This window comes from Artibeus jamaicensis, unplaced genomic scaffold, assembly GCF_021234435.1.
Source record: "Artibeus jamaicensis isolate MK-2021 breed Jamaican fruit bat unplaced genomic scaffold, CSHL_Jam_final contig_387, whole genome shotgun sequence".
Classification (NCBI taxonomy): Eukaryota; Metazoa; Chordata; class Mammalia; order Chiroptera; family Phyllostomidae; genus Artibeus; species Artibeus jamaicensis.
The window spans coordinates 19,980,845-20,002,888 of record NW_026521812.1 but is presented as its reverse complement, the minus strand read 5'-3'; the positions used below and the strand labels follow the sequence as shown (position 1 = coordinate 20,002,888).

Here is a 22,044-nt window from a genome sequence, read left to right as displayed (position 1 = left end):
CTGTTAGATCTTTTTATTGTAATGCCTCATCCGATATTTAAATGTATTTTTATTTCATTTCAATTTTTAATAAATATTTAGTTCTGTTTTCTCATGAATTTGAGATTTAAACTTGAGTCTTTAATCTGTCTGGAATTTTATTTTAGAATATGGTAAAAGGTGAGGGTAGAAAGTGATTTTTTTTTTCCTGTCAAAGTGCAAAATTGCTTTCTCGGCACAATTCTTCTTTCCCTTTATAATTTAATACATCCTTTGGCAAACATTTACATTTTATATTCTATATAGTAAGCTTATATCTGGATGCTCTATTGCTCTTACTAATAAAATGCTAAGGCAAACACCTGAACAACTATCCTCATTGAAACATATCAACCATATTAACCAGCAGCAAATATTTTTTTTAAAAGTTCCCCATAAAAGCCAGTTTTTTTAAAGGAAACCAGTCAAAATAGGAAGAAACAGTTGAGTCTAAGTATACCCTTGATTTATTTTAAGGTACTTGAGTCACTGCATATTTTCTGAGCTGTGTTAAGCCTTGGTTGCTGCCGACCAGCTGGGCTCACACCAGCCAACTCCTCTCTCTGAAGGCAGGCCCTTTCAGAGAGTGGGAATACTTACCCTTTCAGCTAGTTCATGTAGGTCCGACAGAAGGCTTTTCATTGTATTCTCAGCGTTGCTGATCTGTATCTTCCTTAGGACATACTGGTTTTCTCTTTCTGACAATTTTGTCTATGGAAAAAATGTTTTGAAAATAATCAGTAGACGTACACGCCAGGTTTGAAAAAATGAACACAAAACTCTTCCGGTGTTAGAGGACGCAGAGGAGAACGTGAACCTCTGTTCCTTATGCAGTGGGGTCTGAGAGCTGTTGCAGGCCAGCGTGGAGGCTGGGGTCTGCATCAGGGTTCTCGGGGCCTAGGGGCTAAAATTCTTTGAACTCTGCTCATCAGGCGGAGACCCAGGTCTGGGACGTGCTGGCCATGGGGAAAGGGCACCTTTTTCTAGTTGGCACAAATGCACAAAATAGACAGGAGGTGGCCTTGGGTGTCTGTGCTTTAAGATGTCAATTTTGGAAGGCCTAAATCAATCTCTTTGGAAGGGAGAAACGGTCAACCCACGCAGATCTATGTAAATGGAATTTAGAAATTTACTTTCTTCTTCTGTCCCCTTCCCCTCCTCCCTCTCCTCCTTTCCCTCCTCCTCCTTCTTTTTCTTTTTTGTGTAAGGAAAGTAGTTCTCTTTATTTCAGACCATTTGTCCCTTTCATTTTCATTTTTGAGGAGTTTGGGTCAAATGCTGCTTTCCTCCAATTACACTGGAGTAAGCCCATTGATCTGGGCACAGCCCTCCTGCCACCTAAAATTATCCCTGTCTTGTATTGTTGGGGAAAGAGGATTCAAGTGGTATCAGGAGAATAGTGCCTTCACGTGTCCAAACAGATGAGTTTGGACTAGAATGATTTCTAAGTTTGGAATAGAATGCTCACTAAGGTTTTATCGAGCTCTACAATTTTGTGATTTTTGTTTGTTCTGCACTTTGCATATTTGGCTCATTGTTGTATATGTCATTTGCATTTCCAAAAAGTAGAGTACAGAGCACTTGCTATGTTAGATACTGTTCTAATTGCTTTACATATATCAGTACACTGAATCTCTCAACAGTTCATGAGATGGTTCAATAATTTTCCTCATTCCATATGAGAAAACTGATGAATAAAAAGGTTCAATAATTTACCTAACTTTACATAACTAGTAAGTGTCAGAACTGTTATCTGAAGGCAAACAATCTAAACTTAAAGTCTATGCTCTTAACTATTATACTAAACTAACAAAAAAAGTGTGTTGGTATTAATTCTATTGTCCTTGCAGCTAATTATTATTGTTGTCTTTTTTTTAAACATCTGTTGGTTGTGGTAGAAGCCCATGATTTAGAGGGAGAAAATAGAACTACTTCTGAAAGCTTAGATACACAAGAGCAGTTAGTCCGTTGCCTGCCTTTAACTTGTTTATTAGAGATGAACCACCAGCCCTACGAGCATGAACAGAGTGTGTGTGCATGTGTGGGAAAATGAGAGAAAGTTCGACAGTGAGAAGGAGACCTAAGGGCAGGGGGCAGAGATAGAGGTAGAAAGAATAATAAAGATAGAGACATAAACAGAGAGACAGGGAAGTTGCTAGAGAAACTCCTGAAAACATTGAAAATTGAGGCTAAGGTAACGGTAAGTTTGTGGTAATTACTTGAATGACCAATATGCAGCTTCACCAACGAAACAAGTGTTTCGCTTTCCTCAGTAGTTTTGCATATTGATATTAGCTTCTCAGTCACTTCATTGTCTGTAGTAACCTCTTTTATGGATGGCAGCTCTTGGTTTAGGCTGAAGCTCATGCTTAACTTTTCACAATTTTCTAGGTCTCACAATCTGTCATACAGCCATGGGACTCAGATACCAAGAGGGAGAGGAGTTAGTAGGAGCGACTCTGTGGAACCAGAAGGAAAACACGCGGGAGGTACACGGTCGCTGCATACTTTGAGGAGGTGGATGGTGGAGTTCATTTCATTCACATGTCTATGGGCAGCGGCACCAGAGGACACACTCAGGAGGCCGGACTTGCTTTCTTCGAAGGAGAGCGCCGCCAACCGCAGGTCGTCCGTCAGATCCCAGATGCACTTATCGCAGCCTGGAGGCAGAACAGGCACGTCATTTCCTCGAAATCAAAAGTCGGCTGGGAGGCAGATGGGAAGCAGGCTGCTTTAAGTACATCACTCTACGTACTTCCTTAGTTAATGCTATTTTCATGTTTGTGTTCTGAGGTGCCGTTCTGGTCCACAGAACCAGTCCTCATGTTCAAAGTGCAGAAGAGCCCAAAATGAGCCAAACTGCACATCGAGCACTACTGCCACTGAAAACGTGACAAAAGGCACACACAACACATGCAACAGGGGAAGTAGTTAACAGGAACACCGACTGCTGAATTGAGACCGAAAGAAAGCACGAAAGGGCAAGCCACCCGAGGTGGGCAGGCAGGGCAAAGCTGTGTCCACTTTTCTTTAGTGTCGTGCAGCCCTCTGGGATGACTCTCTCCATGTCGGGCTTTGGGCTTCCGCTCGGTGCCCGCAGGTGAAGATGGGCATTTGCTAGGCACTCCTCCTTCCCTATCGCCTTTCCTCACCTTGATTCAGGTTCTAGCACCACCTCTTGGCTTCACCCCAGGGGTGACTCCGTGCCTCCCCACGGACTGACCTCCTGTTTGGAGGGGTCACTGCAATTTCTCATTGCTCCCCGCAGAGATCCTCTGACCACTGCCAGTACCCTTCAGGGACCCAGTGTCCCCCGGGGACACATTCACAAGGATACCCTTGGAAACCTTCCTGTTCTCAATCTCTTTCTCCCAGACTGTGCTTTCTCCCGGAGAACTGATACATGGAGACCGAAGTGTTAATAGGTGTTAATATGTTAATTTGTTACATGAAGTTTAACATGGTCTTACTCATATCCACTCTCAGAGGAACATCGGGTTGGATGAGAAGATGGGCTAGGCAGGCATCTTGATGTCCTTAAAGGGACCTCGCTTAGGGGATCACCTATGGCACGAGTGTGTAAACTTAGCCCTGCTTGTGCCTAACAGTCTGTGCCATCTTCTAAAAGGTGATTCATGGGTAATATTAACCTCCTGTGCCCAGAGGGACTCAGAGGTTAGGAGACTTTTGTTTGGGGGAGGGGATACCTAATGTTAAGATAGTCTTTAAAGCATTCTAGGTAAAGGTAAATATTAGTTACTTTCTTGCTAGAAGGCTTTCTAAAGCAAAGCTTTCCTTAAATCCTTCTAAGAATCAGCAATGGACTATTTTAGACTAAGGGCCTGAAGGATACTTGAAAAGTTATTAAGACCAGTTCTGGGACCTTGTTTTGAAATGTTCCATCAGATCCTTGTGCCATCAGGACTGCTCATGATTTGATTGACAGGAGTGACCCAGGACATAATCCTTTTCATAAGGCCCGGAAATTTTATTTCTGGTGTCACTTCAGGTTTGGAGTGACTGGGGAAAAGCCACTGAAATCTCTTGGCATCTCATTTTCTCAGAATTGTAAGGCATTGTTTGTGTATCATATTATCTGGTGGCCTGAAGAGAAAAGGGAGCTAAAATAAACTCAAGCGTTGGGAATTGTATTTCTGAATTTGCTTTTATCCACTAGTTAAGATGCTAACCTTGAAGATCTGAGAGAATAAGTTTTGTGAAATAGAGGTGTTTAAATATAAATCACCTATCTGCTAATTGGAATCAAGTAGACAACTGAATATTTTTGTTTAGGGTCCTTTTGTTTGTGGCACAGACAGGGTTAAAGTCGGGGTGGAACTCAGGCAGTTTCTAGAGAGAGGGTATGGCACAGCTCTCCTTAATCCTGCACCTGCAGCACATTAGAGAAAGTGGGGTTAGTTAATCATGTACTGTTATTTTTACTTATGGTTGGGCAGTCCATGCCTGTAGGGGCTTCAAAACCTTCTTCCAAGCATTCTCCGGTTACACTGTCACAGGGGCCTCCCCCGCAATTGCACGCTGTGGGGAACGAAAACAAGAGATTAGGGAATCATTTCCTAATGCTTAAAAGATGGCAACATTCTCATGGTTTCTAGAAATATTGGCTATCAGGTATAACTACTCAATGGGGATCAATTATTCTATAATATAGAGATTGTGCCCCCCACCCAATTAAGCCCCAGCCCTGTGAGATTTTCAAAGATGACCCTGTGGCAAAAGCAATTTAAATTTACCAGGACTCCCCTCCCAATTTGGGGGGCATTCTGACATGACTGTGTAAACTGCTTCAGTCCAGAAAGAGCTGGGTAAATTCCACAAGGTACAACATAATCATGGAGCCCATTATTCAAGGGGAATCTCAAAGCCAGCCTTTCACTGCAGGCTGATTCTCCAGTTCAATCCAACTTCAGGGTTGATCATTGCCAGGTGTGAGGGAGGAGCGGCCCAGCGAGGAGAGAGTGAGGAGGCCCAAGAGCGAATCTTGGCTTCCTCCGTGCTTGACCCTTGGCAAGGCTGAGTCCGAACCACCAAATGAGAGCTATCCGTGGGATGTAAGAATAATATCGGGGAAAGAACTAGGACCATATTTACATAAATTTGGAAGACCCAAGAGCCCATTTTTCATCTACTGATGTTTCCCAAGAAAGCCTTTTGGGGAAAAAAAAAAACCCCTCTCATCAGCCTGTTCATTTTCCACTGTGTTTCAGAATAGAGATAAATTCATGATATTTAAAAAGGAATTCCTAAGCTATCCATGTTAAAATAAACTGAAATAGAATTGTGATTCCCCCCCCCGCCTCTTAACTGTCCTTACAGAAAAATCATAAAAATTTAGCTTAAGGGGCAATGCATTTATTATATTTCAGCTGTTTCATGTTTATTAAACAATTCAGCAAGATCATACTTTATTGCTTCAAACATTAGCTTCTTTTCTAAGAGTGTTCTGCTTCTATGTGGTTTCAGCCCGAGTTTCGTAAATGTTTTGAGAATCAGAACATCAATGTCTGAGGGCTTGACTTTGCCAGCGTTCTTTCTGATGCCTGGTCTTCTTCTCTGGCCTGGCTGATAATATGACATGCTCCTTCTTCCCACTGCATTGCCCTGGTGTTAGGCCGCTGTGCACACTGCTTTCTTGCAGACATGTTTGCTCTGTTGTGACTTCTGCAGTTCACATGTGTTCCCTTCTCAGTAGGAAACTTTTTACTTCCTAAAGTCTGTTTAAGGGGGACTCTGTTTTAGCGAGGGGGTTTCCAAAAAGAGCATGCCACGACGAGAGTACAATATCTCTTCCTCACCCTTCTTCCCCTCAAAGTCACAAAAGAGTAAGGAATATTCAACCTCAGCTTTCCTTTATTTCTAGAGGAAGGCAATTTAACTTTAACTTCTGAAGAGCTTCACTCTATGTGGCAAGTGGGTTAGAAAAAGTATGAATAAAATGTGTACATTTGAGTCTAAAAGAAGCCAATTCCTATACTCTATTTCAGATATTTGCTCTGACAACTTGAGGAAACCGAATGATGATTAAGCTCTGCCCTTGACCCGCTCACCTGCGCAGTTCTTGGCTATCCTGGCATCCCCGTAGTAGCCGGGGGCGCAGCGATCACACTTGAATCCAGTGGTGTTCCGTAAGCAGTTCCTACACTGGCCAGTGACCTCATCACAGTCTTCAAAAATCAGATTGGGATCTGAATTTCCACTGCAGTCACATTTCTTACAGGCGCTTCCAATGAGCAAGGGGTTTCCATAGTAACCAGGAGCGCATCTGAAGGGGAATCACATGTGAAAAATTTAGCAGCCATAGTTTTTCTTCCTTTTTAATCTTTCCCACCTAGAAAAAAAAGGTAGTTAATATTTGTGGTTTGCTTTCCCAGAATTTATCCACATCTCCCATCTTTCTAATAAGACTAGACTTTGTTTCTAAGGAACCACCCCTCCTCACTCAGTTACAGTCCACTCAGTTTGGCCAAACCTCCAGATGCAGTAGTGTGTGGATGGGACTAGTGTGTGGGCGTTTTGGATCATCCCAACAAGTGGAATGTGCAGCTGGCATATGATTGGTGGTGCCAGATATGTTAATACACTGCAATGAGATGCACCACTAGTATGCAGCTAATTCCCCTGGTCAAAATGTTAATACTACCTCTGTTGAGAAACACTGGTATAAATTACCATTCACCTTGCTGTAGATCAGATAACCTAAACCTGAAATGGATTGGCTCAAGAGCGATTCAACTGAAGTAAAGCTCAGCGTTCTTGTTTGAGGGTTATGGGATGGCATTCTTTTCATCTGCAGCTGAATGAGGAGTCAGGTAGAGCTCTTCTTAGCTCTGACGGTCACACTGTGACTGAGGGAAGGCAATGTGGAGACAAAGCAGAGGGCAGAGCAGAGAGTACCACAGATCAACAGAGTTGAAGCCCTGGTAGCCATTCTTCTGAACATTTTATATCATTGAGCATACAGAGGCCAGCCATCTAACTGCATTTGTTGTGGGGGCACAGCTGGTGCCCATGGTCACGCTGGATGGGCCCTTAAGGAGACAGCCTAGCCCTGCTGGAGGGCAGTAACTGAAACCCATCCCACGTTTGCTGGCCTTGTCGACCTGTGCACTAGGGGTGGGGCTGCCTCTGCTCAGAGGAAGAAATGCCTTTCTCAGTTTTCCCAAAGGTGCTCCTTGGGCCAGGAAAGGCCCTGCTGTGGGTGGCAGGACTGCAGACCCCATCTAAGGGCCAGCTGCCACTTGGTCTCTGTCAGCTGTTGCCAGACTGTAGCCTTGAGGGAAGGAAGGACCTGTATGTCTCTCTTTTTTTAAAGAGAGAAATTGAAGTTTGGATTTTATGTGAAATCTCAAGTTTTCAAGGTTGGCTCAAACTTTGTAACAATATTGTATGAGCCAAACTATACACGTTTGCTGGCTGGCTGTGGCCTCCTTTCTGCTGTAGACCTTAAACTAGTGTCGAAGATTGGCCAAGTGGAGCTGAAGATGCTTTGGGAGTGGCTGGAAAGAACGTGCAGTCATATTATCATGGGACTGGAGTTCAGGCAGAGGAGGTAGTTCTGACATAGGAGAGAAAAAGAAAGAGCCAGTGAAGGTTTCTTAGTGCGATGAAAGTAAGGAAGCCAGTGTTGGCTTCAGGGTGCAAGGGGGACTGCAGTCTGGACCCGGGTGGGGTATAGAGGGCCTGGGATAGGGCATTGACCTTGGGAATTAGTAACACCTGGCCAGTAGTAATAAGACGCTACATTTTTAAAAGCTCCCATTTTAAGTAATAAAATCATAATTAAGAAATTAAGAACAAACTGCTGGCAACCAGAGGGGAGGTGAGAGGGGACAGTGGGGGGGAAGCGGGAAGGGTTTTCAGGAACAACTATAAAGGACACATGTACAAAACCAAAAGGGGTTAGGATCAAGGGTGGGAAGTGGAGATGGCTGGGGCCTGCGGGAGTGGTGGGGAGAAAATGGAGACAAGTGTACTTAAACAGCAATAAAAAAAAACATAAAAAAGAATTAAAAAATAAAGGTAAAAAAAGAACAAAATAAAAACAAGAACCACATCATACAAAAAAAGAACTTTTGGAAAATAGAGAAACAAACAAAACAAAAAACCCACACCTGTAATCCCAAGACCTAATAAAATCATTGTTCAGCATTTTGCATACGATCTTCCAGCCTTTATTCCTATGTCTCAGTTTTTTGGTGTAGTTGTAATGACAGTGTATGTTCAATCTCTACACCCTTGGTTTGCCTTGTAACTCATAGCTTCACTTGGGTGCGTTTACTTAGTTACCACAGACAGCCAGGAGGTAGGACACATGGGCCTGACATTCTGAGCTGGAGATTACAAGCTCAGAGATTACTTCGGTTTTCCAGGCTCACATAGCTAAGAAGTCACAGTGCAAGACCCAGACCTTCTGACCCTCATGTTCTCTCCTTCACTCCACCCTGGATCACACTGCTGCTGCTATAAATGAGTGAATTCATCCAACAGAGAGACAATTCATGGCTATTTTATGAAAGGCACAGAGAGACAGGAAGAGGGAAAACCACATAGCCCATACACTGAAAGAACAGGAAACAAATTAAGCATAATTATACATAATATCATGAACTGTAGAAAATGAAGTCTATGATAAAGATAAGACTGAATTTAAATGCTACACAACCTACAAAGAGACATCCCCAAGAGAAAATGTTTAATGAGTTTTGCATTCATACTCATTCATGTCTTTGCACCTCTAATTTACTGGGCCTCTGGTCCCCAAGCCAGCATAAATCATTCCTCTATGGAACATGAGGCTGGATTGAATTTCTAACCTTTGCTACAGTTCACCAAACAGAATATTAGACTCTCGGGCTCACTGAAATGGGACCAGATCTGTCACCTTAATGTGTAGCTGGGGATCCTGAGGTCTCAGGAGCAAAAGGACTTGTTCAAGCTCACAGAAGTCAGATGACCGTTACTTTCTCCTCTCTGTTTAACTCCACTGTATTTGACCTCCATAGATTGTACCCTGGTCTTCCACAAGAGAAAAACCAAATTCTCTATCCTGTAAGTCAGATCTCAATCACACTGGAAACCTACTTTAAGTTACCTTGAGTTTTAAGACATTTTTTGGTGGTAGTTCAGAGGCAACTCTGAAGTCATAGTACAAACTTCAGCCCTGCAGATTTTATAGGCTCGCACAGCTAGGTTTCTGACTCACAGCCTCATAGAATTCCCTACTTTTATAGATAAGGAAACTAGAGCATGGAGAAGCTAAAAATTTGCTCTTTGCTGCAGGGCTCAAACCAATTATGGGACTCCAAATTTAATCCTCTTTCAACTCCATAAGCCCGACATTCATATACCTTAAGTAAGAAATCAGTTAATGATTACAACAGTTGGATAGCCAAATGATATCAATGCACCCTATTCCTGCCTTCAAAGAGAAAATGAGAAAGGATATAAAAGGATCAATAGTTAATATTGGAGCTCTGGTACCCAGCAGCTTGGTCCCACTTGTTTTTCTTCCATGACTTAACTTCTAGCTTTATTAGTGACTTGATTCACTCAGAGAAAATAGAGCTGAGAAATGCAGAGTCTAAATGAAAGAATTGTGCCATTAAAAATGTTGTCATCTCAGTTAGTGATTATGTTATTTGGGCAAAATGGAAAACAAAAGGATGTTTTTTTGGAAATCAGGCTAAATTTTCACCAGTAATTATTGTTCTGGGAATTTTTGGAGCTCTTTTCCTCTCCTCTGCCTCTTCTCCCAGAGCCCCACAGGTGTCAGTGAATGCCTTTACTGAGGATGCCAAAACTCACAGGTGGCACAGAAGCCTTTCTCTGTAGCTGTCATTGGGATTTAATTAAATGATTTAAAAAAAGGTGCCTGTTGCAACAGTAGGTGGCATATAAATGCTCTCTGCTTCTCTATGAAAGGGGGAAATAAGACTAGGAAAATGTAAGCAACCCATCAAGGTCACAAAACAGGAATCTAGAAGCAGAGCAAGGCAGAGAGTAGGAAAACATAAGAAGCATTCTTTACAGATAACAGAACTTCTGAAAACTTAGCACCTGTAGAAAGAATCAAAACAAATCCCTGAGTCATAATAACCCTTGATACATGAGAAAAGAGAAAAGAAAAAAATTTCTCCTCTTCTTTACTCTTCTATCATCAAAGCCAACATCAAAATCATTGTCACTGCTATCATCATCTTCTTATGATATTATGATTAGCCTTTCTTGTTAGGGTTGTAAGGTCCACTGGAATTTGCTTTAATTTGCCCCATTCTTCTCTTCTGATCCTTAAACAACATGATCCACATGATAAATCCTCATATGGTCTTAGCATGTCTCTCACTCCACTGCAAAATCAAATGGATAAAGGTATACTATTAAAGCTGCCATCAGAGACAATGAGGAATACTGAGGCACTAACATTATATACATTTATTAATGAAAAACTTCAGATTGAATATGGAAGGTCATGGGTTTGGTTTCAGGTCTACCACTAACTGCCTGTGTGACTTCAGATTAAACCTCCATGTGGCTCTGAACCTCAGGGTCATCATCTTTGAAATGTACTATTTAGGAGCAGAGGAAAGATCACATTGGGATAAAATTGAAAACCTCCTGTCTCTAAGGTTGTTCATTCTGAGGTTGTTTGTATTAGAAGATAACACCCCTTTGGACCTCTGTTCAGCTGGAGGGCAGTAACTTGGGAAACCCTTTTCCACTTCTTGGCATGAGGTGGGAAGTGAGGGGTCCCACGGGGGAAGAAAGGACTGACTTTTCACTACATGGTGTCTTCTAAACGGACATTAAAAGTACCTTTGCTGTTTTAGTAAAAGAAAAAAGTATTATGGAAACAAATATAACTGAGTGCTTACCACATGCAATACTGTGATGTAGAAAGAGTGGCTAAAGAAATGATGCTACTTTTGTTCAAAAACTCATAGTTTAATAGTTCAGATCTTTAAAAAATTGTGTGATTTTGGGCAAATGCCTTAACTTCTTTGTATCTCACTTTTTTTCTTCTGTAAAAGAATAAAAATAGATCTCATAGGATCCTTTTTGGCTTAAATGTATCATTGTATGTAAAATGTTTACATTAGTGCCTGACACACAGTAAACAATACATGCTAGTATTTATTTTTGCCATCATCATCAGAATACAGTGTGGTGAGCTCTACAGTTGGTCGAGTGATTTCGAGAGCAGCAGGTACAACATGTACAACAGGTGAATTTTAAACTGTGAGGTGGGTAAGGACTTTGGGAAGAGAGAGGCAGGGGCCAGAGCAGGCTAAGAAATGTTGACCTCACTGGGAAGACAAGTGTGTTTGAGGTGTTTTACATGGTACAGTAAGAGGCTCATGTTTTTGCTTTAGACCACATTTCTCAAACTTGTACGTAGTATGAATCCTTGTGATACAACAAACATTTTTATAGAATACTTTGTCCTGTGTCCACTTAAATTATCTTTAAATATTTAAATATTTCAAACACAGGTAGAAATTCCTTATGTCTATGGCTTTTAAGATCTTGAAAACCAAGATGAATTTTCTGAATAAAGCAAACAAAACTGTAAAGTTAATCCAATTCAAATTAACAGTATTAGTTTGAGATAATAGTTGATGTCTCATTACAAGCAAATGGCCACTTGTGATATGACGCGGTGGGACTGAGTTCAGCACACATCTGCTGCCCTGAGCTGTGCGATAACTCCGTTTGCTTTGATGCCGTGCCTTCCAGCCTCCCGTTGTCTGTAGTATGTCACTGACACATCATTGGCTGTTATTTTCTCCCCAGCCCTTTATTATAAAATTGTACAGAAAGTCCAGAACATGTTCAATTAACTTTTTAAATCAAGATTATCACTGAAATTAAACACAAAATTAATATTTACTGAGAAGCCATTAAACTTCACAAATTTTTTCAAGGCTACCAGGGTCCTGGAGCCACAGTTTGAGAAACACTGGTTTTTATTCTGCTGGTGTGGTGTTGAAGATTGACATGCGGTAGCAGTTCCCAGTGCAGTGAGAGGACTGTGGGAGAATGCAATGGGCTCCCAGGACTCACTTCCTGGGTCCTTTTACAGTAAGGCATGGAGGGGTTTTGAGAAGGGCTCAGGAACCTAAAGGTACCTAAAGGTTTTCAGGTTCCTGAACCTAAAGGTTTACGTACAGTCGATTTGAAGACCAACAGATGGTTAAATAATCTCTAAGTACAGAAACACCCAGAGAGTTCTTAGTTTGGACTTTTATTTTTGTCTGAAATAGACACCCATACAAATCAGCTGCATATTTTGAAAAGATCTTGTGGACAAGTCCAAGTCCACAAGTACACTGAGAGCATAGATTAGATGAAGTTTAACTGGGACAACTTCACAACTTGGCTGCCAAACTCAACACAGATACCCTCTCTCCTTTCCAGGGTCAAACACAAATGGAAAGCAGCCGAGACCACCTATTTTTAATGATCCTGCCTCTCCATGGGAAAGAAATCACTCTTTCTACTACACTCTTGAAGAATCTTTGTTTGTTTTTCTATTCAGCATTTTCTTTTTTCTGCCTTTGTAATGGATGGTTTTCAGGTTTATCTCCTCTGCTAGCCTTGACTTTCATTGAGAACAATACATCATGTCTCAGAAGTTTCTGCATCCCTGTCCACTCCACCAAGCTGCCGTGTGATCAGTTCCATTTTTAGGAGGAATCCCCTGGTTTGTAAAATCAATTTTTGATGTAAAAGACTCAGTACATTCTCTTTTGAAGTATTGGGTGTGAGGAAGGGTGGACAGAGAAGGAGAGGAGAAGAAAAAAAGTTGCTCGAATTGATCCTCCCCAATGCAGGTAAAAGGACTTAGAAGGGATGCTTACTACTAGCACCTTAGCAGGTGCAGCCTCCTGTGGAAGGAAATTAGTAACAGATCAACAACTTTTCTCCTGCATATCAGAGAGTCATCTAATTCGTGAATTGTCAATGTTTAAAATAGGGGGAGGGAAGAGTCCAGATGTTTAAGTTAAACTGTACAAATCCTGGTTCCCCCACGTAGCAGTAGTGTGACTTTAGACAAGTCCCATCTCCTCCCTTACCCTATTTTCTCATCTACCAAATGACAAAATATGCCTCCTCTTAGGATGGTTATGAGCCTGAGAGATGAGGAATGTAAAGCGATGGGGATGCAAGAGACAATCAGTAAAAGGCACTATTTACTTCAAAGCCATCATCTCTAGCTCTGGAAACTGAGATTCGGGGTAATGAGCCAGCATGTCCCAGACACACACTGTGCCAGTGGTGGGAACCGGAGAAGGACCACAAGGACCCATACTGTCACCAGTTAGTTTTTATTGAGCCTTTATCAAGTGCCAGGTGCCATACTAAAAACTTGGCAGTATCATCTCACAACCAGTTTTATAAAGTGGCTATTTTCATTTTCTCCATCCTGGAGATACAGAAATAACTTAGAGGTCAAGATAACTTGCCCAGGAGGATCACAAAGAACTGGAGTTGAGATACCAACTCAGTCAGGGTCTACTTCCACTTCCCAAACTAGTGCTGTCTCCTCCGGCCTATCAATTCAGGTCCATCATAAGGCCAAGTCCCACTTGGCCTTACTGGTACTGACAGGTCCCAGGAGCATCTGATGTGGATTGGGGGGTTTATCATCTACAATCCCACCTCTCAGGTGGGCACGTTGTCCTGTGCCAGGTCCCCCACTGTTGCTGACAGAACCTTTAGCTGCACCTCCGTGTGATTTTGCAGGACTGAGTTTTTGGGGCTAAGATTACTTCAGTTCTGGAAGTTCTTGAATGAGGTTAGCAGGGATCTATTTAAGGCCATTAATTCCCCTCACAGGAGCCACCAAACACTCATTTTCTGGTAATACAGCTCAGTCCTTATCAGACTAAACCAAGTTTAAACTTAGACATCAGAGAGAAAAAGCTCCATCTCTGGCCGGTTAACAGTCCTCTCAGACCCCCACTGAGCCAGGAAATGAGTAAATCAAGTGCCTCATATTACTGGGTCCCCAAGTAAGGAAATACAGCATGAATGTGTCACAAACAATTGACCAAAGGTAATCTGATCATCTCTAGAGGATAAAATTAATATGGGCCCTCAGCTTTCACTTTTCCTCCCCTGAGAGAGAGAGAGAGAGAGAGAGAGAAGAAAAATGGAAAAAGGAAAGAAAGGGCAAATTCCCATAGAACTCTTTAGGGAAAGAATTATTCACATTTTGCACATTTAATAGTCATAACAGCAGTTGACCTCCTAGTACAGAGATTTTCTCTGTACCACAGACATTGTGGCTTTTTATTAAGAGTTCCAGAACTAATTTTTTAGGGGTGGAAGGTGTTTTATTTTCTTTTTTAGGAAGTGAGATGTCTTATAATTTAAGGTTTACATTTTGAGCCTGAGACTGAGTGAGTCACCTCAGGGCCGGGGGGAGCGTGTTGTTCCGAGGAGACCACCCTGCCCATGTCGGACTACAAGTCTGACTGGACCCTCTTGGCCCTTCCCTCTCTGTCTTTATGGCACCACATATCATTTTGCTGCCTAAACACAGTGATGAGGCCAATGTTAATGGTATTTCTGCTAAGAATTATAAGACATCTCTGTGAGGCTTTTTTAGTGAAAGCCACTTTATTATAGAAAACTGTGAGCAGCTGACAGGGCGGGAGAATGGGAAATGTCTCGCCGAGAAATAATTCAGTGGGAAGCTTCGGAGCCTTAGCCACCAAGGCCTTTCTTGACTGAGCAGAGCCCAGAGCAACCCCCCACCCCCCGCAAAGAGTTAGGTGTAAGTACCAAACAGGGACTCAGAAAATACAAAGCCTCATGAAACTTGTTCATTTTTCATGAGAGGAAGTGGTGTAAAGAATAAGTTAAATAATAGATTCATGATTTTCTTCAGTGTATTTCAGTGCATTGCTCTGATAGAGGATATATTTTCAATCTTCCACTTTATTTCAGTGCATTTCAATGTATTGTCAATGTATTGCTCTAATAGAGGATTGGATTCACTTTTTATATACCAAGGAAGCCTCACTCTCTATTGATTATACTACTGGTTCTCAGTGATAGAGAGAGAAGTGTTACCAAAACCACCCAGGAAATCTTTCTAAAATGCGCATACTCATCACTTCTTTCCAGGTGCATGTATCCTGGCCTGGACCCCCAGGGAGCATGGTGTGTATCTGCATCTGGGGAGGGGATTAGGAAAGCTCCCCCATGGGTTTGAAGTACTGCCACCCACTCCTTTCTCTCAAGCATATGCTTCAGGGCCTGCTGAAGGGGACCGAGGCAGAGCCGATAAGTGCAAGAAACAAAAGGCTTCCTTTGACCCACATGGAAAATAGTACATTTTATTAGCTTACCTTTCACAGTTAGGCCCAGCATAGTTTTCCTTACAAATACACCGAACAGCTCCATTTTTCCTATAGCAGGATTCTGCAAAACTAGAATTGTAAGGGACTATTAGAAGTCAACTCCGTCAATCATCGAAAAGACCGTCTGCAAATGAGTGCGGTCATTTGCTTTATTTAAATAAATCTTCTTGCTTTCAGGAAAGTTGAGACCAACAGTCTCAGCCAGAAAATGCCACTCCATTTGTGAAACCATCTTCCAGGTTTCATAGGGGCATTTCATTATTTTTTCCCTCGAAGCAGTGGGAATATCAGAAAACCATACATATTCCAAAGAGAAATAAAACAATCAAATTTTGCCTGCAATTTTAGATTAATATGAGAATTTCCTCTTATTCCCATCACTTTTTGTATATAAATTTGAAAGTCTGCCTCACCCTTTTTTCTTCCCTAGATCTCTTCCATTCTTCAAGGATATGAACCAATTCTAAACTATACGATCTTCACAGAGCCTTAATATCTTTTATGTGTACCTTGAAGATTAGAAATGAAGAATGGAGGGACTAGCTGAGTTGATCAAAGTCACAGAGCAAGTACTCAAACAATAGGACCCACAGAAAAAGGATTCTAGTCTATGGAACCCCTGTCCTGATTCTTCATCTTCATTTTTTGTTGTGGATAATAAAAATTAGGACAGAAAAGTGATAAAAAATATTATTCCACAGAATATATAACCATCTTAAATACTGAGGCAGGAGAAGTGAAATATTATTCTCCTCATGTTTGGAAAGTTCTACATTAACACATGAATCCACCCATATGAGGTGGGTGGGAAAGTTTTAAAGACTTTTAAATTAGCTTTGGCCTAGGTGCTGTGCAATCAATGGACTGTGATCTGCTGTTCTCACATTCCTGCCTGTCTCAGCAATTTTACCCTAATGGGCTTCTGGAGGAAAGCAAATGGATGTGTTTGCTTTGTTTGAAGATATTTATACAATCAGTCAGAAAACAATATGTGCTTCTCAGTGAAAGGTAATACCCACAATTTATTTTCCCTAACAGTTTGATTAAAAACATTCCCACAAAATTACATGTCTTTGGTCTTTACTCTTTATTTTGCTTGTTCTTATTCCTTAGCCTACTTAACGAAACACTGTCAGTTAAGAGTCCAGAGCACGAACAAACCCTCATGCACGCTTCTTTGAAGATGTTTCGCCCCGCAGCCTGCTGACTGCTTGAAGGACTGAAACATCTGTCGGTGTCTGGAGTCGTCTGCCTTGAGCTAATGTCCTGCTGTTTCATACAGATGACATTTCCCTTAATTGGAGTCATTACCATGGCTACTAGCCGACACGGAGGATGTCTGGCCAACCCCAAAATAAATAAATGAATTCCGCGCAAGTGGTCCCTGGGAATAGCTGCATGACCGCTGGTGTCTGTGGTGGGAGACTCAGAGGCAACGCCAGACACTGAGGGTTCCTTTTTTGTTTTTCATCCGCATTCATTGTTTGTATTTTCCTCAGAGTAAAGTCTGCCTCGGCTAAGGAAATGAAAACGCGGCACCTTCCCAGCCACAATAACAACCATGGCGCCCTTTCAAAGAGGAAGGGAGCCTTTTGCTCTTGGAAAACCCACAGGGAACTTAAAGAAAAATAGACTTTGCTAAACTCCCCCAGACGTTATTTCCTTGCTTTCCAATGTGGCTATTGTAACTTGAAATCCAAATCCTGGGTCTATAGTCTCAAACAGCGGATCTTTGAAAGTATAATCTAGACTCCGTAACTTGGTGCCTTTCAGAGCTTAAATAACAGTACTGGCAGTTTCACTTTTATACAAAGTAGAAATAAGAATTTTTTAAAATCTGAAAGAGGCAATGGTGCAATTGATTTTCGATAATATATTTGATTAGCATTTGAGATCAGTTAAGTCAGTAACAAGTCCAGATCAAAGGCTAGCACTTCGTAGGATCCAGGCTAATTTGTCCTGTTCTACGATCACAGACTACCTTCCCATCCCCATTTTTGTAGCCAGTTTTTTCACTACCAGAGATTCAAGAAGCAGAACTATTGCCACTACGAACAAAAAACAAAACAAAACACCAGCAGGCCTCTCACACCCTTCCCAATTCCTCCAACATCCCCACGTATGTTCTTTACTTCTAGGTGATGTATTTTTGTTTTTGTGTTAATTTTCAGCAGGTTTTTCGATCTTAAATCTGTACTATGAAGACTTCAGTTTTCGTGTCTGTGAATATGTTCCCAACTGCAGAGCACATTCCCTAAGACTTCTGATTGTTCTTTGGAACTGGGATCCACTCACAGACAGAGAGAATGAACACGGTGGACATGGTGATCCTTGATGCCTATGGAACCTTGCCTCTTTCAAGGCAAGAAGGCTTTCCCCAGTTGGCAGAGTTGCTGCTTCGATTATTTAAATGAGTTAGCAGCCTTCATAATAGCTTCTTAATCAACTGAAATACTGGATAATCTGGCTCAAAAGGGAAAAGGTCATTTGCTTTAGGAGCTTCGTTGCGCTGCTGTATTTTGACCTATCTTAATAAAGGCAGGACTTTTGGACTGTTTTCTTCACTGCTGTCACCAGCGACTGGTACATGACTGGCACTTAAGTGCTTGATAAATATTTGTTGATTGCATGCAGACAAACTTCTCAGTCCATAGAAATAAGGCTCCAAGAGTCTCTTGTCTCAAGACATTAACATCAAATAATTTAGATAAACTCTTGTCATAGGAATGGGATAAAAAGTGCAGAAGTAAGACAATACACTTAGCATTTGGGATTGCCTTTCTAATTCATCTGTTTGTTTCTAAATAAACTGCAGCTCAAAGCTTCTAAAGTTGTTGTGAATAGTTAATGCTATACAGCATCTTTGTTTACTTGGGCAAATGAGTGAAACCTGTTACTGGGAAGCTGGAGGTAAATATATTTAACAAAATGACTATATCGAGTAAGAGAGCAGCATGCTAAACATGTCATTAGGTATAGTTAAGACTGATGTTTGAGGATAGAATATCAATGAACAACGAAACAATACACCTAGATGAGGTAAAGGGGGCTCATAAATTGGACACACTTGAGTGAAAATAACAGAACATCTAATGTTGGAGTTTTCTACTCTCACTCTCAGTACCATCAGTTTTGCACACATTGTTAATATCATCAGACATGAAAAATCACAAAGCACAGGGTGAGGTGGTTTAATGATTTTTAAAGTAAGATGGGGCTGCAAAATGTCTGACTTCCTCGCCGGCTGTCAGAGCCATCGGAGGATCTGAACAAATCACAAGCTATTAGGTGAAATGTTTGTCAGTGCTGGTATTCCATTAAGGACAAAGAATTAGGGGAATATTTGGTTGTCATCTTCTCTTTTCTCTTTTTAAGAAAGTGTGTGTGCACACGCATGTGTGCGGCAGCTATTCAGGCCTTTTTTATTTATCTTACATGCATTTTTAATTTAATCTTTACAACCGCTATCAAGTAAAGATTACATCCAAACTCTCAGAACAGTGCCTGACATAGAGTAAGCAGAATATAAGTGTCAGAAAAAAATATAAAGTATGAATTTAGTGAATCCAACACCTACCATATACCTTCTATGTGTAAGGCACTAACCCAAATGGTCCACACATATTATCCTAGTACAGCTCTATGAGAGTGGCTAAAAACATCAATGAAGAGAAAAAGATCTGAATCTAGTTTTCTGGACCCCAAATCCCATGGAAATTGAGACCCTGTCTGAGATCATATAGCTATTATGTGCCAGAGCACAGTTATTAAACTAGTTTCATTACTCTGTCTACCTGAAATATATTATATATAGAGATTTTGACTCAGATTCCTAGTCCAGAACTTCTAAAACTTTGAAATTTCAAGACTGTCTTTGTCATTCCTAATGAGCTCCTTTCAACCACAGCAGTTTATGATAATGAAGTGACTCTCGAGGGCTCCTACTAGCTTCCAGATGGAGGCTAGTCTGTCAGAGGAACCAACCACACTATTAGAGGTTGGAACTTGCAACCCCATTCCTCCGCACCTTCAGGATTGAGGAGAGGGGCTGAAGGTTGAGTTTAATCACCAATCATTTCATCAATGGTGGCTATGTAATGGAACTTGAATAAAGCTCTTCAGGCAAGGTTTGGGGAGCTTCTGGGTTGGTGACACACTGATATGCTGAAAAGGTAGTGCCCTGGAGAACAAGCACACAGAAGCTCTGGTCCTTCCCATCGCCTCATCCATACTGTACCGTATGCATCTTTTCCATTGGGTTGTCCCTGAGTTATATCCTTATAAGAAGACTCACTTTCCAGTTCTGTGAGTCATTCTAGATAATTGTCAAATCTAAGTGGGGCTGAGGAGTCCCCAGATTTGTAGTTGACTGAAAAAAAATCACAAAAGCCTGGGTACCTCATTCTGGCTGGCTTCTGCAGTGGGACTGAGTCCTTAAATTCGGGGGTCTGCATTAATTCTGGGTAGTTAGTGCCAGAATTGAATTGATTGTAGGATACTGAGTTGGCATTAAAAAAGCGGAAGAACTGGATAATATTTGGAAAATGAAACACTACTACACCATTTTAATTCTACAGTTGGTCATTTTAAAGCCAATACAATGTCTAGTCATGACTTGACTAGCGGATTTACATATATTAGGTACCTGAAAAAACCCATTATTTCCATTAAGATGCACATCTATTCGCTTTAACTTTTCACTCAGGTCAAAACATAACCAGAGTTGCAAATTAGTTTTCTTAGAGATCTTCTATGAGGTAATTAGCCTAAATCATGCATTCTGTTTATCTGTGTTTTAATTCTTATTGAAAAGCCTATGTAGGAAAATGTCTGCTTTGTCAGAGTCGGAAGAAACATTCTCACTGAAAATATTGGGTTATAATGAATCTGTTGGCATTAACAGTTTTGATCTCTCCGGATCAAGGCATAACCAAGAAAAGCTGAGACTAACTTTGCTTATAAAACTTGGGACATTTCATTCACTTTATTATTCATCTTAATATTTTGGGAATGGAGTCATCACCTATACTGCAAGTGCCTAAGCTTCCCTGCAGGTATATTTAGGCTAGAGACCCTTTCAGTACTTTTTCCAGTCTCATCTCAACAAGAGGTACACAGTTTTAACTATGAAAAAACCCTCAGAACTCTGGACAGGGACGAAAAGAGGGGGGTGAGCAGCAGAAGAAACCATCTTCCTTTAGGACTTACTTGGCCAGTTGTGGTAGGGGACAGGGGCATGGCTGGCAGAGCTGGGGGGGTCCCCTGATGGAATCTCCGATATAACCATCTAGACATTTCTCACAGCGCTCTCCTGTTGTGTTCCGCTGGCAGTTCTATGAGACAAAAGATAGGAAAATTGAAAAGGACACAAAAGAAATTTTATAGACAGTGAATCTGGGACCCAAGTGATACTTCCAGCAAAGACAATGGCAGGCTTGACAGAAGAGATGGTGTGCATCGGTACGGGTCATCGGAAAGGAGCCGTGTTGCCCAGTCAGTGCTGCAAAGTGTGCATGATGATGCACGGCTTCCTCCCGAACTTCCATGTGTGCGCTGGCAGCCTGGGACTCTCTTTAGAGTTCGTGAGCAGGGAGGATTACTCGTGAGTTACTTATTTCAATTCAGAATGATAATCAGAATGATCAAATTCTGGACGTTGTAGTAGCATCAGCTTAATGACTTGCAATGAATATAAAATGAAAAAAATAAAATCTCCCTGGTGCTTACCCATGACAGTGGGAACAATTTAAGGATTTATGGGCTTGGAAGAACAAATGTGTCATACAGAAGCATAAAAGGAATAGAAGGTTGATAAAGAATTTTATGCTAATGGATTGGTATCTTGGATAGTGACATAAAGAAATGGTAAGCTCGTTCATTTGTGTGATTGCTCCATTTGTTGTGAGGGTCATAAGAAAGAAAGAACAGAATAGGCTAATTCTTCTGCCTAGATGCCTGTTCATTATTCAAAATCTTTACCTGGTCTCAGAACTTCCAGGAATTCCTCTCTGATGCTCCCCTCCTACCACCATTTACACTGTACTGTTATCATCTGCTCCCACCTAATGTCTTTAACCACTACTGCCATCAACTTGAGTGGGTGGGTACTCATAGCTCTTTGTCCAGCTGATGGATTTGTTTCTAACTATTTCTCCATAAGAGGCAGTGACGCTAGCTCACTGACAGCTTTCTCCAACTGGACTGGCTGGGATTGCACAAGGCAATGCCATTAGTATTGCAGTATTTTCATCTTTACAGTCATCAGAATGGATAGAGATTGAATAGGATATTCAGTGAAAAATTGTACTGTTAGAATCTGAATGCCACTGAAGAGACACGCTCCTGTTTGAGCAATTCCTTTGGGAACAGTTTCAAAAGAAATACTTTTTCCAAACAGTGCTCTGTGGAGGAAGCCTAGGGAAGGCAAGACGAAGTAGTAGTAGGCTGAACTCTGAGCTCTTTCGTGTTTATGTTGAGGTTCAAAATAAAATAATAGTGAGGCCCCACTGTAAATATTTTACAGAGATTAATTCTCACAATAATTCTAAGGAAAGTTACATTTTCCCACCAGTTTACATGTGAAGAGATGGAGGCACAGAGAGGTTAAGTACGTTTCCCAGTGTCATGCAGATGACAG

General features: G+C 41.4%; 1 protein-coding gene across 2 annotated transcripts in view; it reads right to left on the bottom strand.

The window, feature by feature from the left end:
- Window positions 1-22,044, bottom strand: part of LAMA4 (laminin subunit alpha 4) — a 134,501-nt gene that overhangs the window by 68,885 nt on the left and 43,572 nt on the right. Inside the window, exons 4-9 of one of the 2 annotated variants that reach the window (XM_053664903.1) lie at window positions 20,616-20,740; window positions 15,396-15,476; window positions 6,087-6,301; window positions 4,462-4,557; window positions 2,527-2,678; window positions 619-729 (exon numbers count right to left, since the gene is read on the bottom strand). In XM_053664903.1, the coding sequence (XP_053520878.1) occupies window positions 619-729; window positions 2,527-2,678; window positions 4,462-4,557; window positions 6,087-6,301; window positions 15,396-15,476; window positions 20,616-20,740 (780 nt within the window). The remainder of the gene's footprint in view (window positions 1-618; window positions 730-2,526; window positions 2,679-4,461; window positions 4,558-6,086; window positions 6,302-15,395; window positions 15,477-20,615; window positions 20,741-22,044) is intronic. The other variant, XM_053664904.1, reaches the window with a different exon arrangement.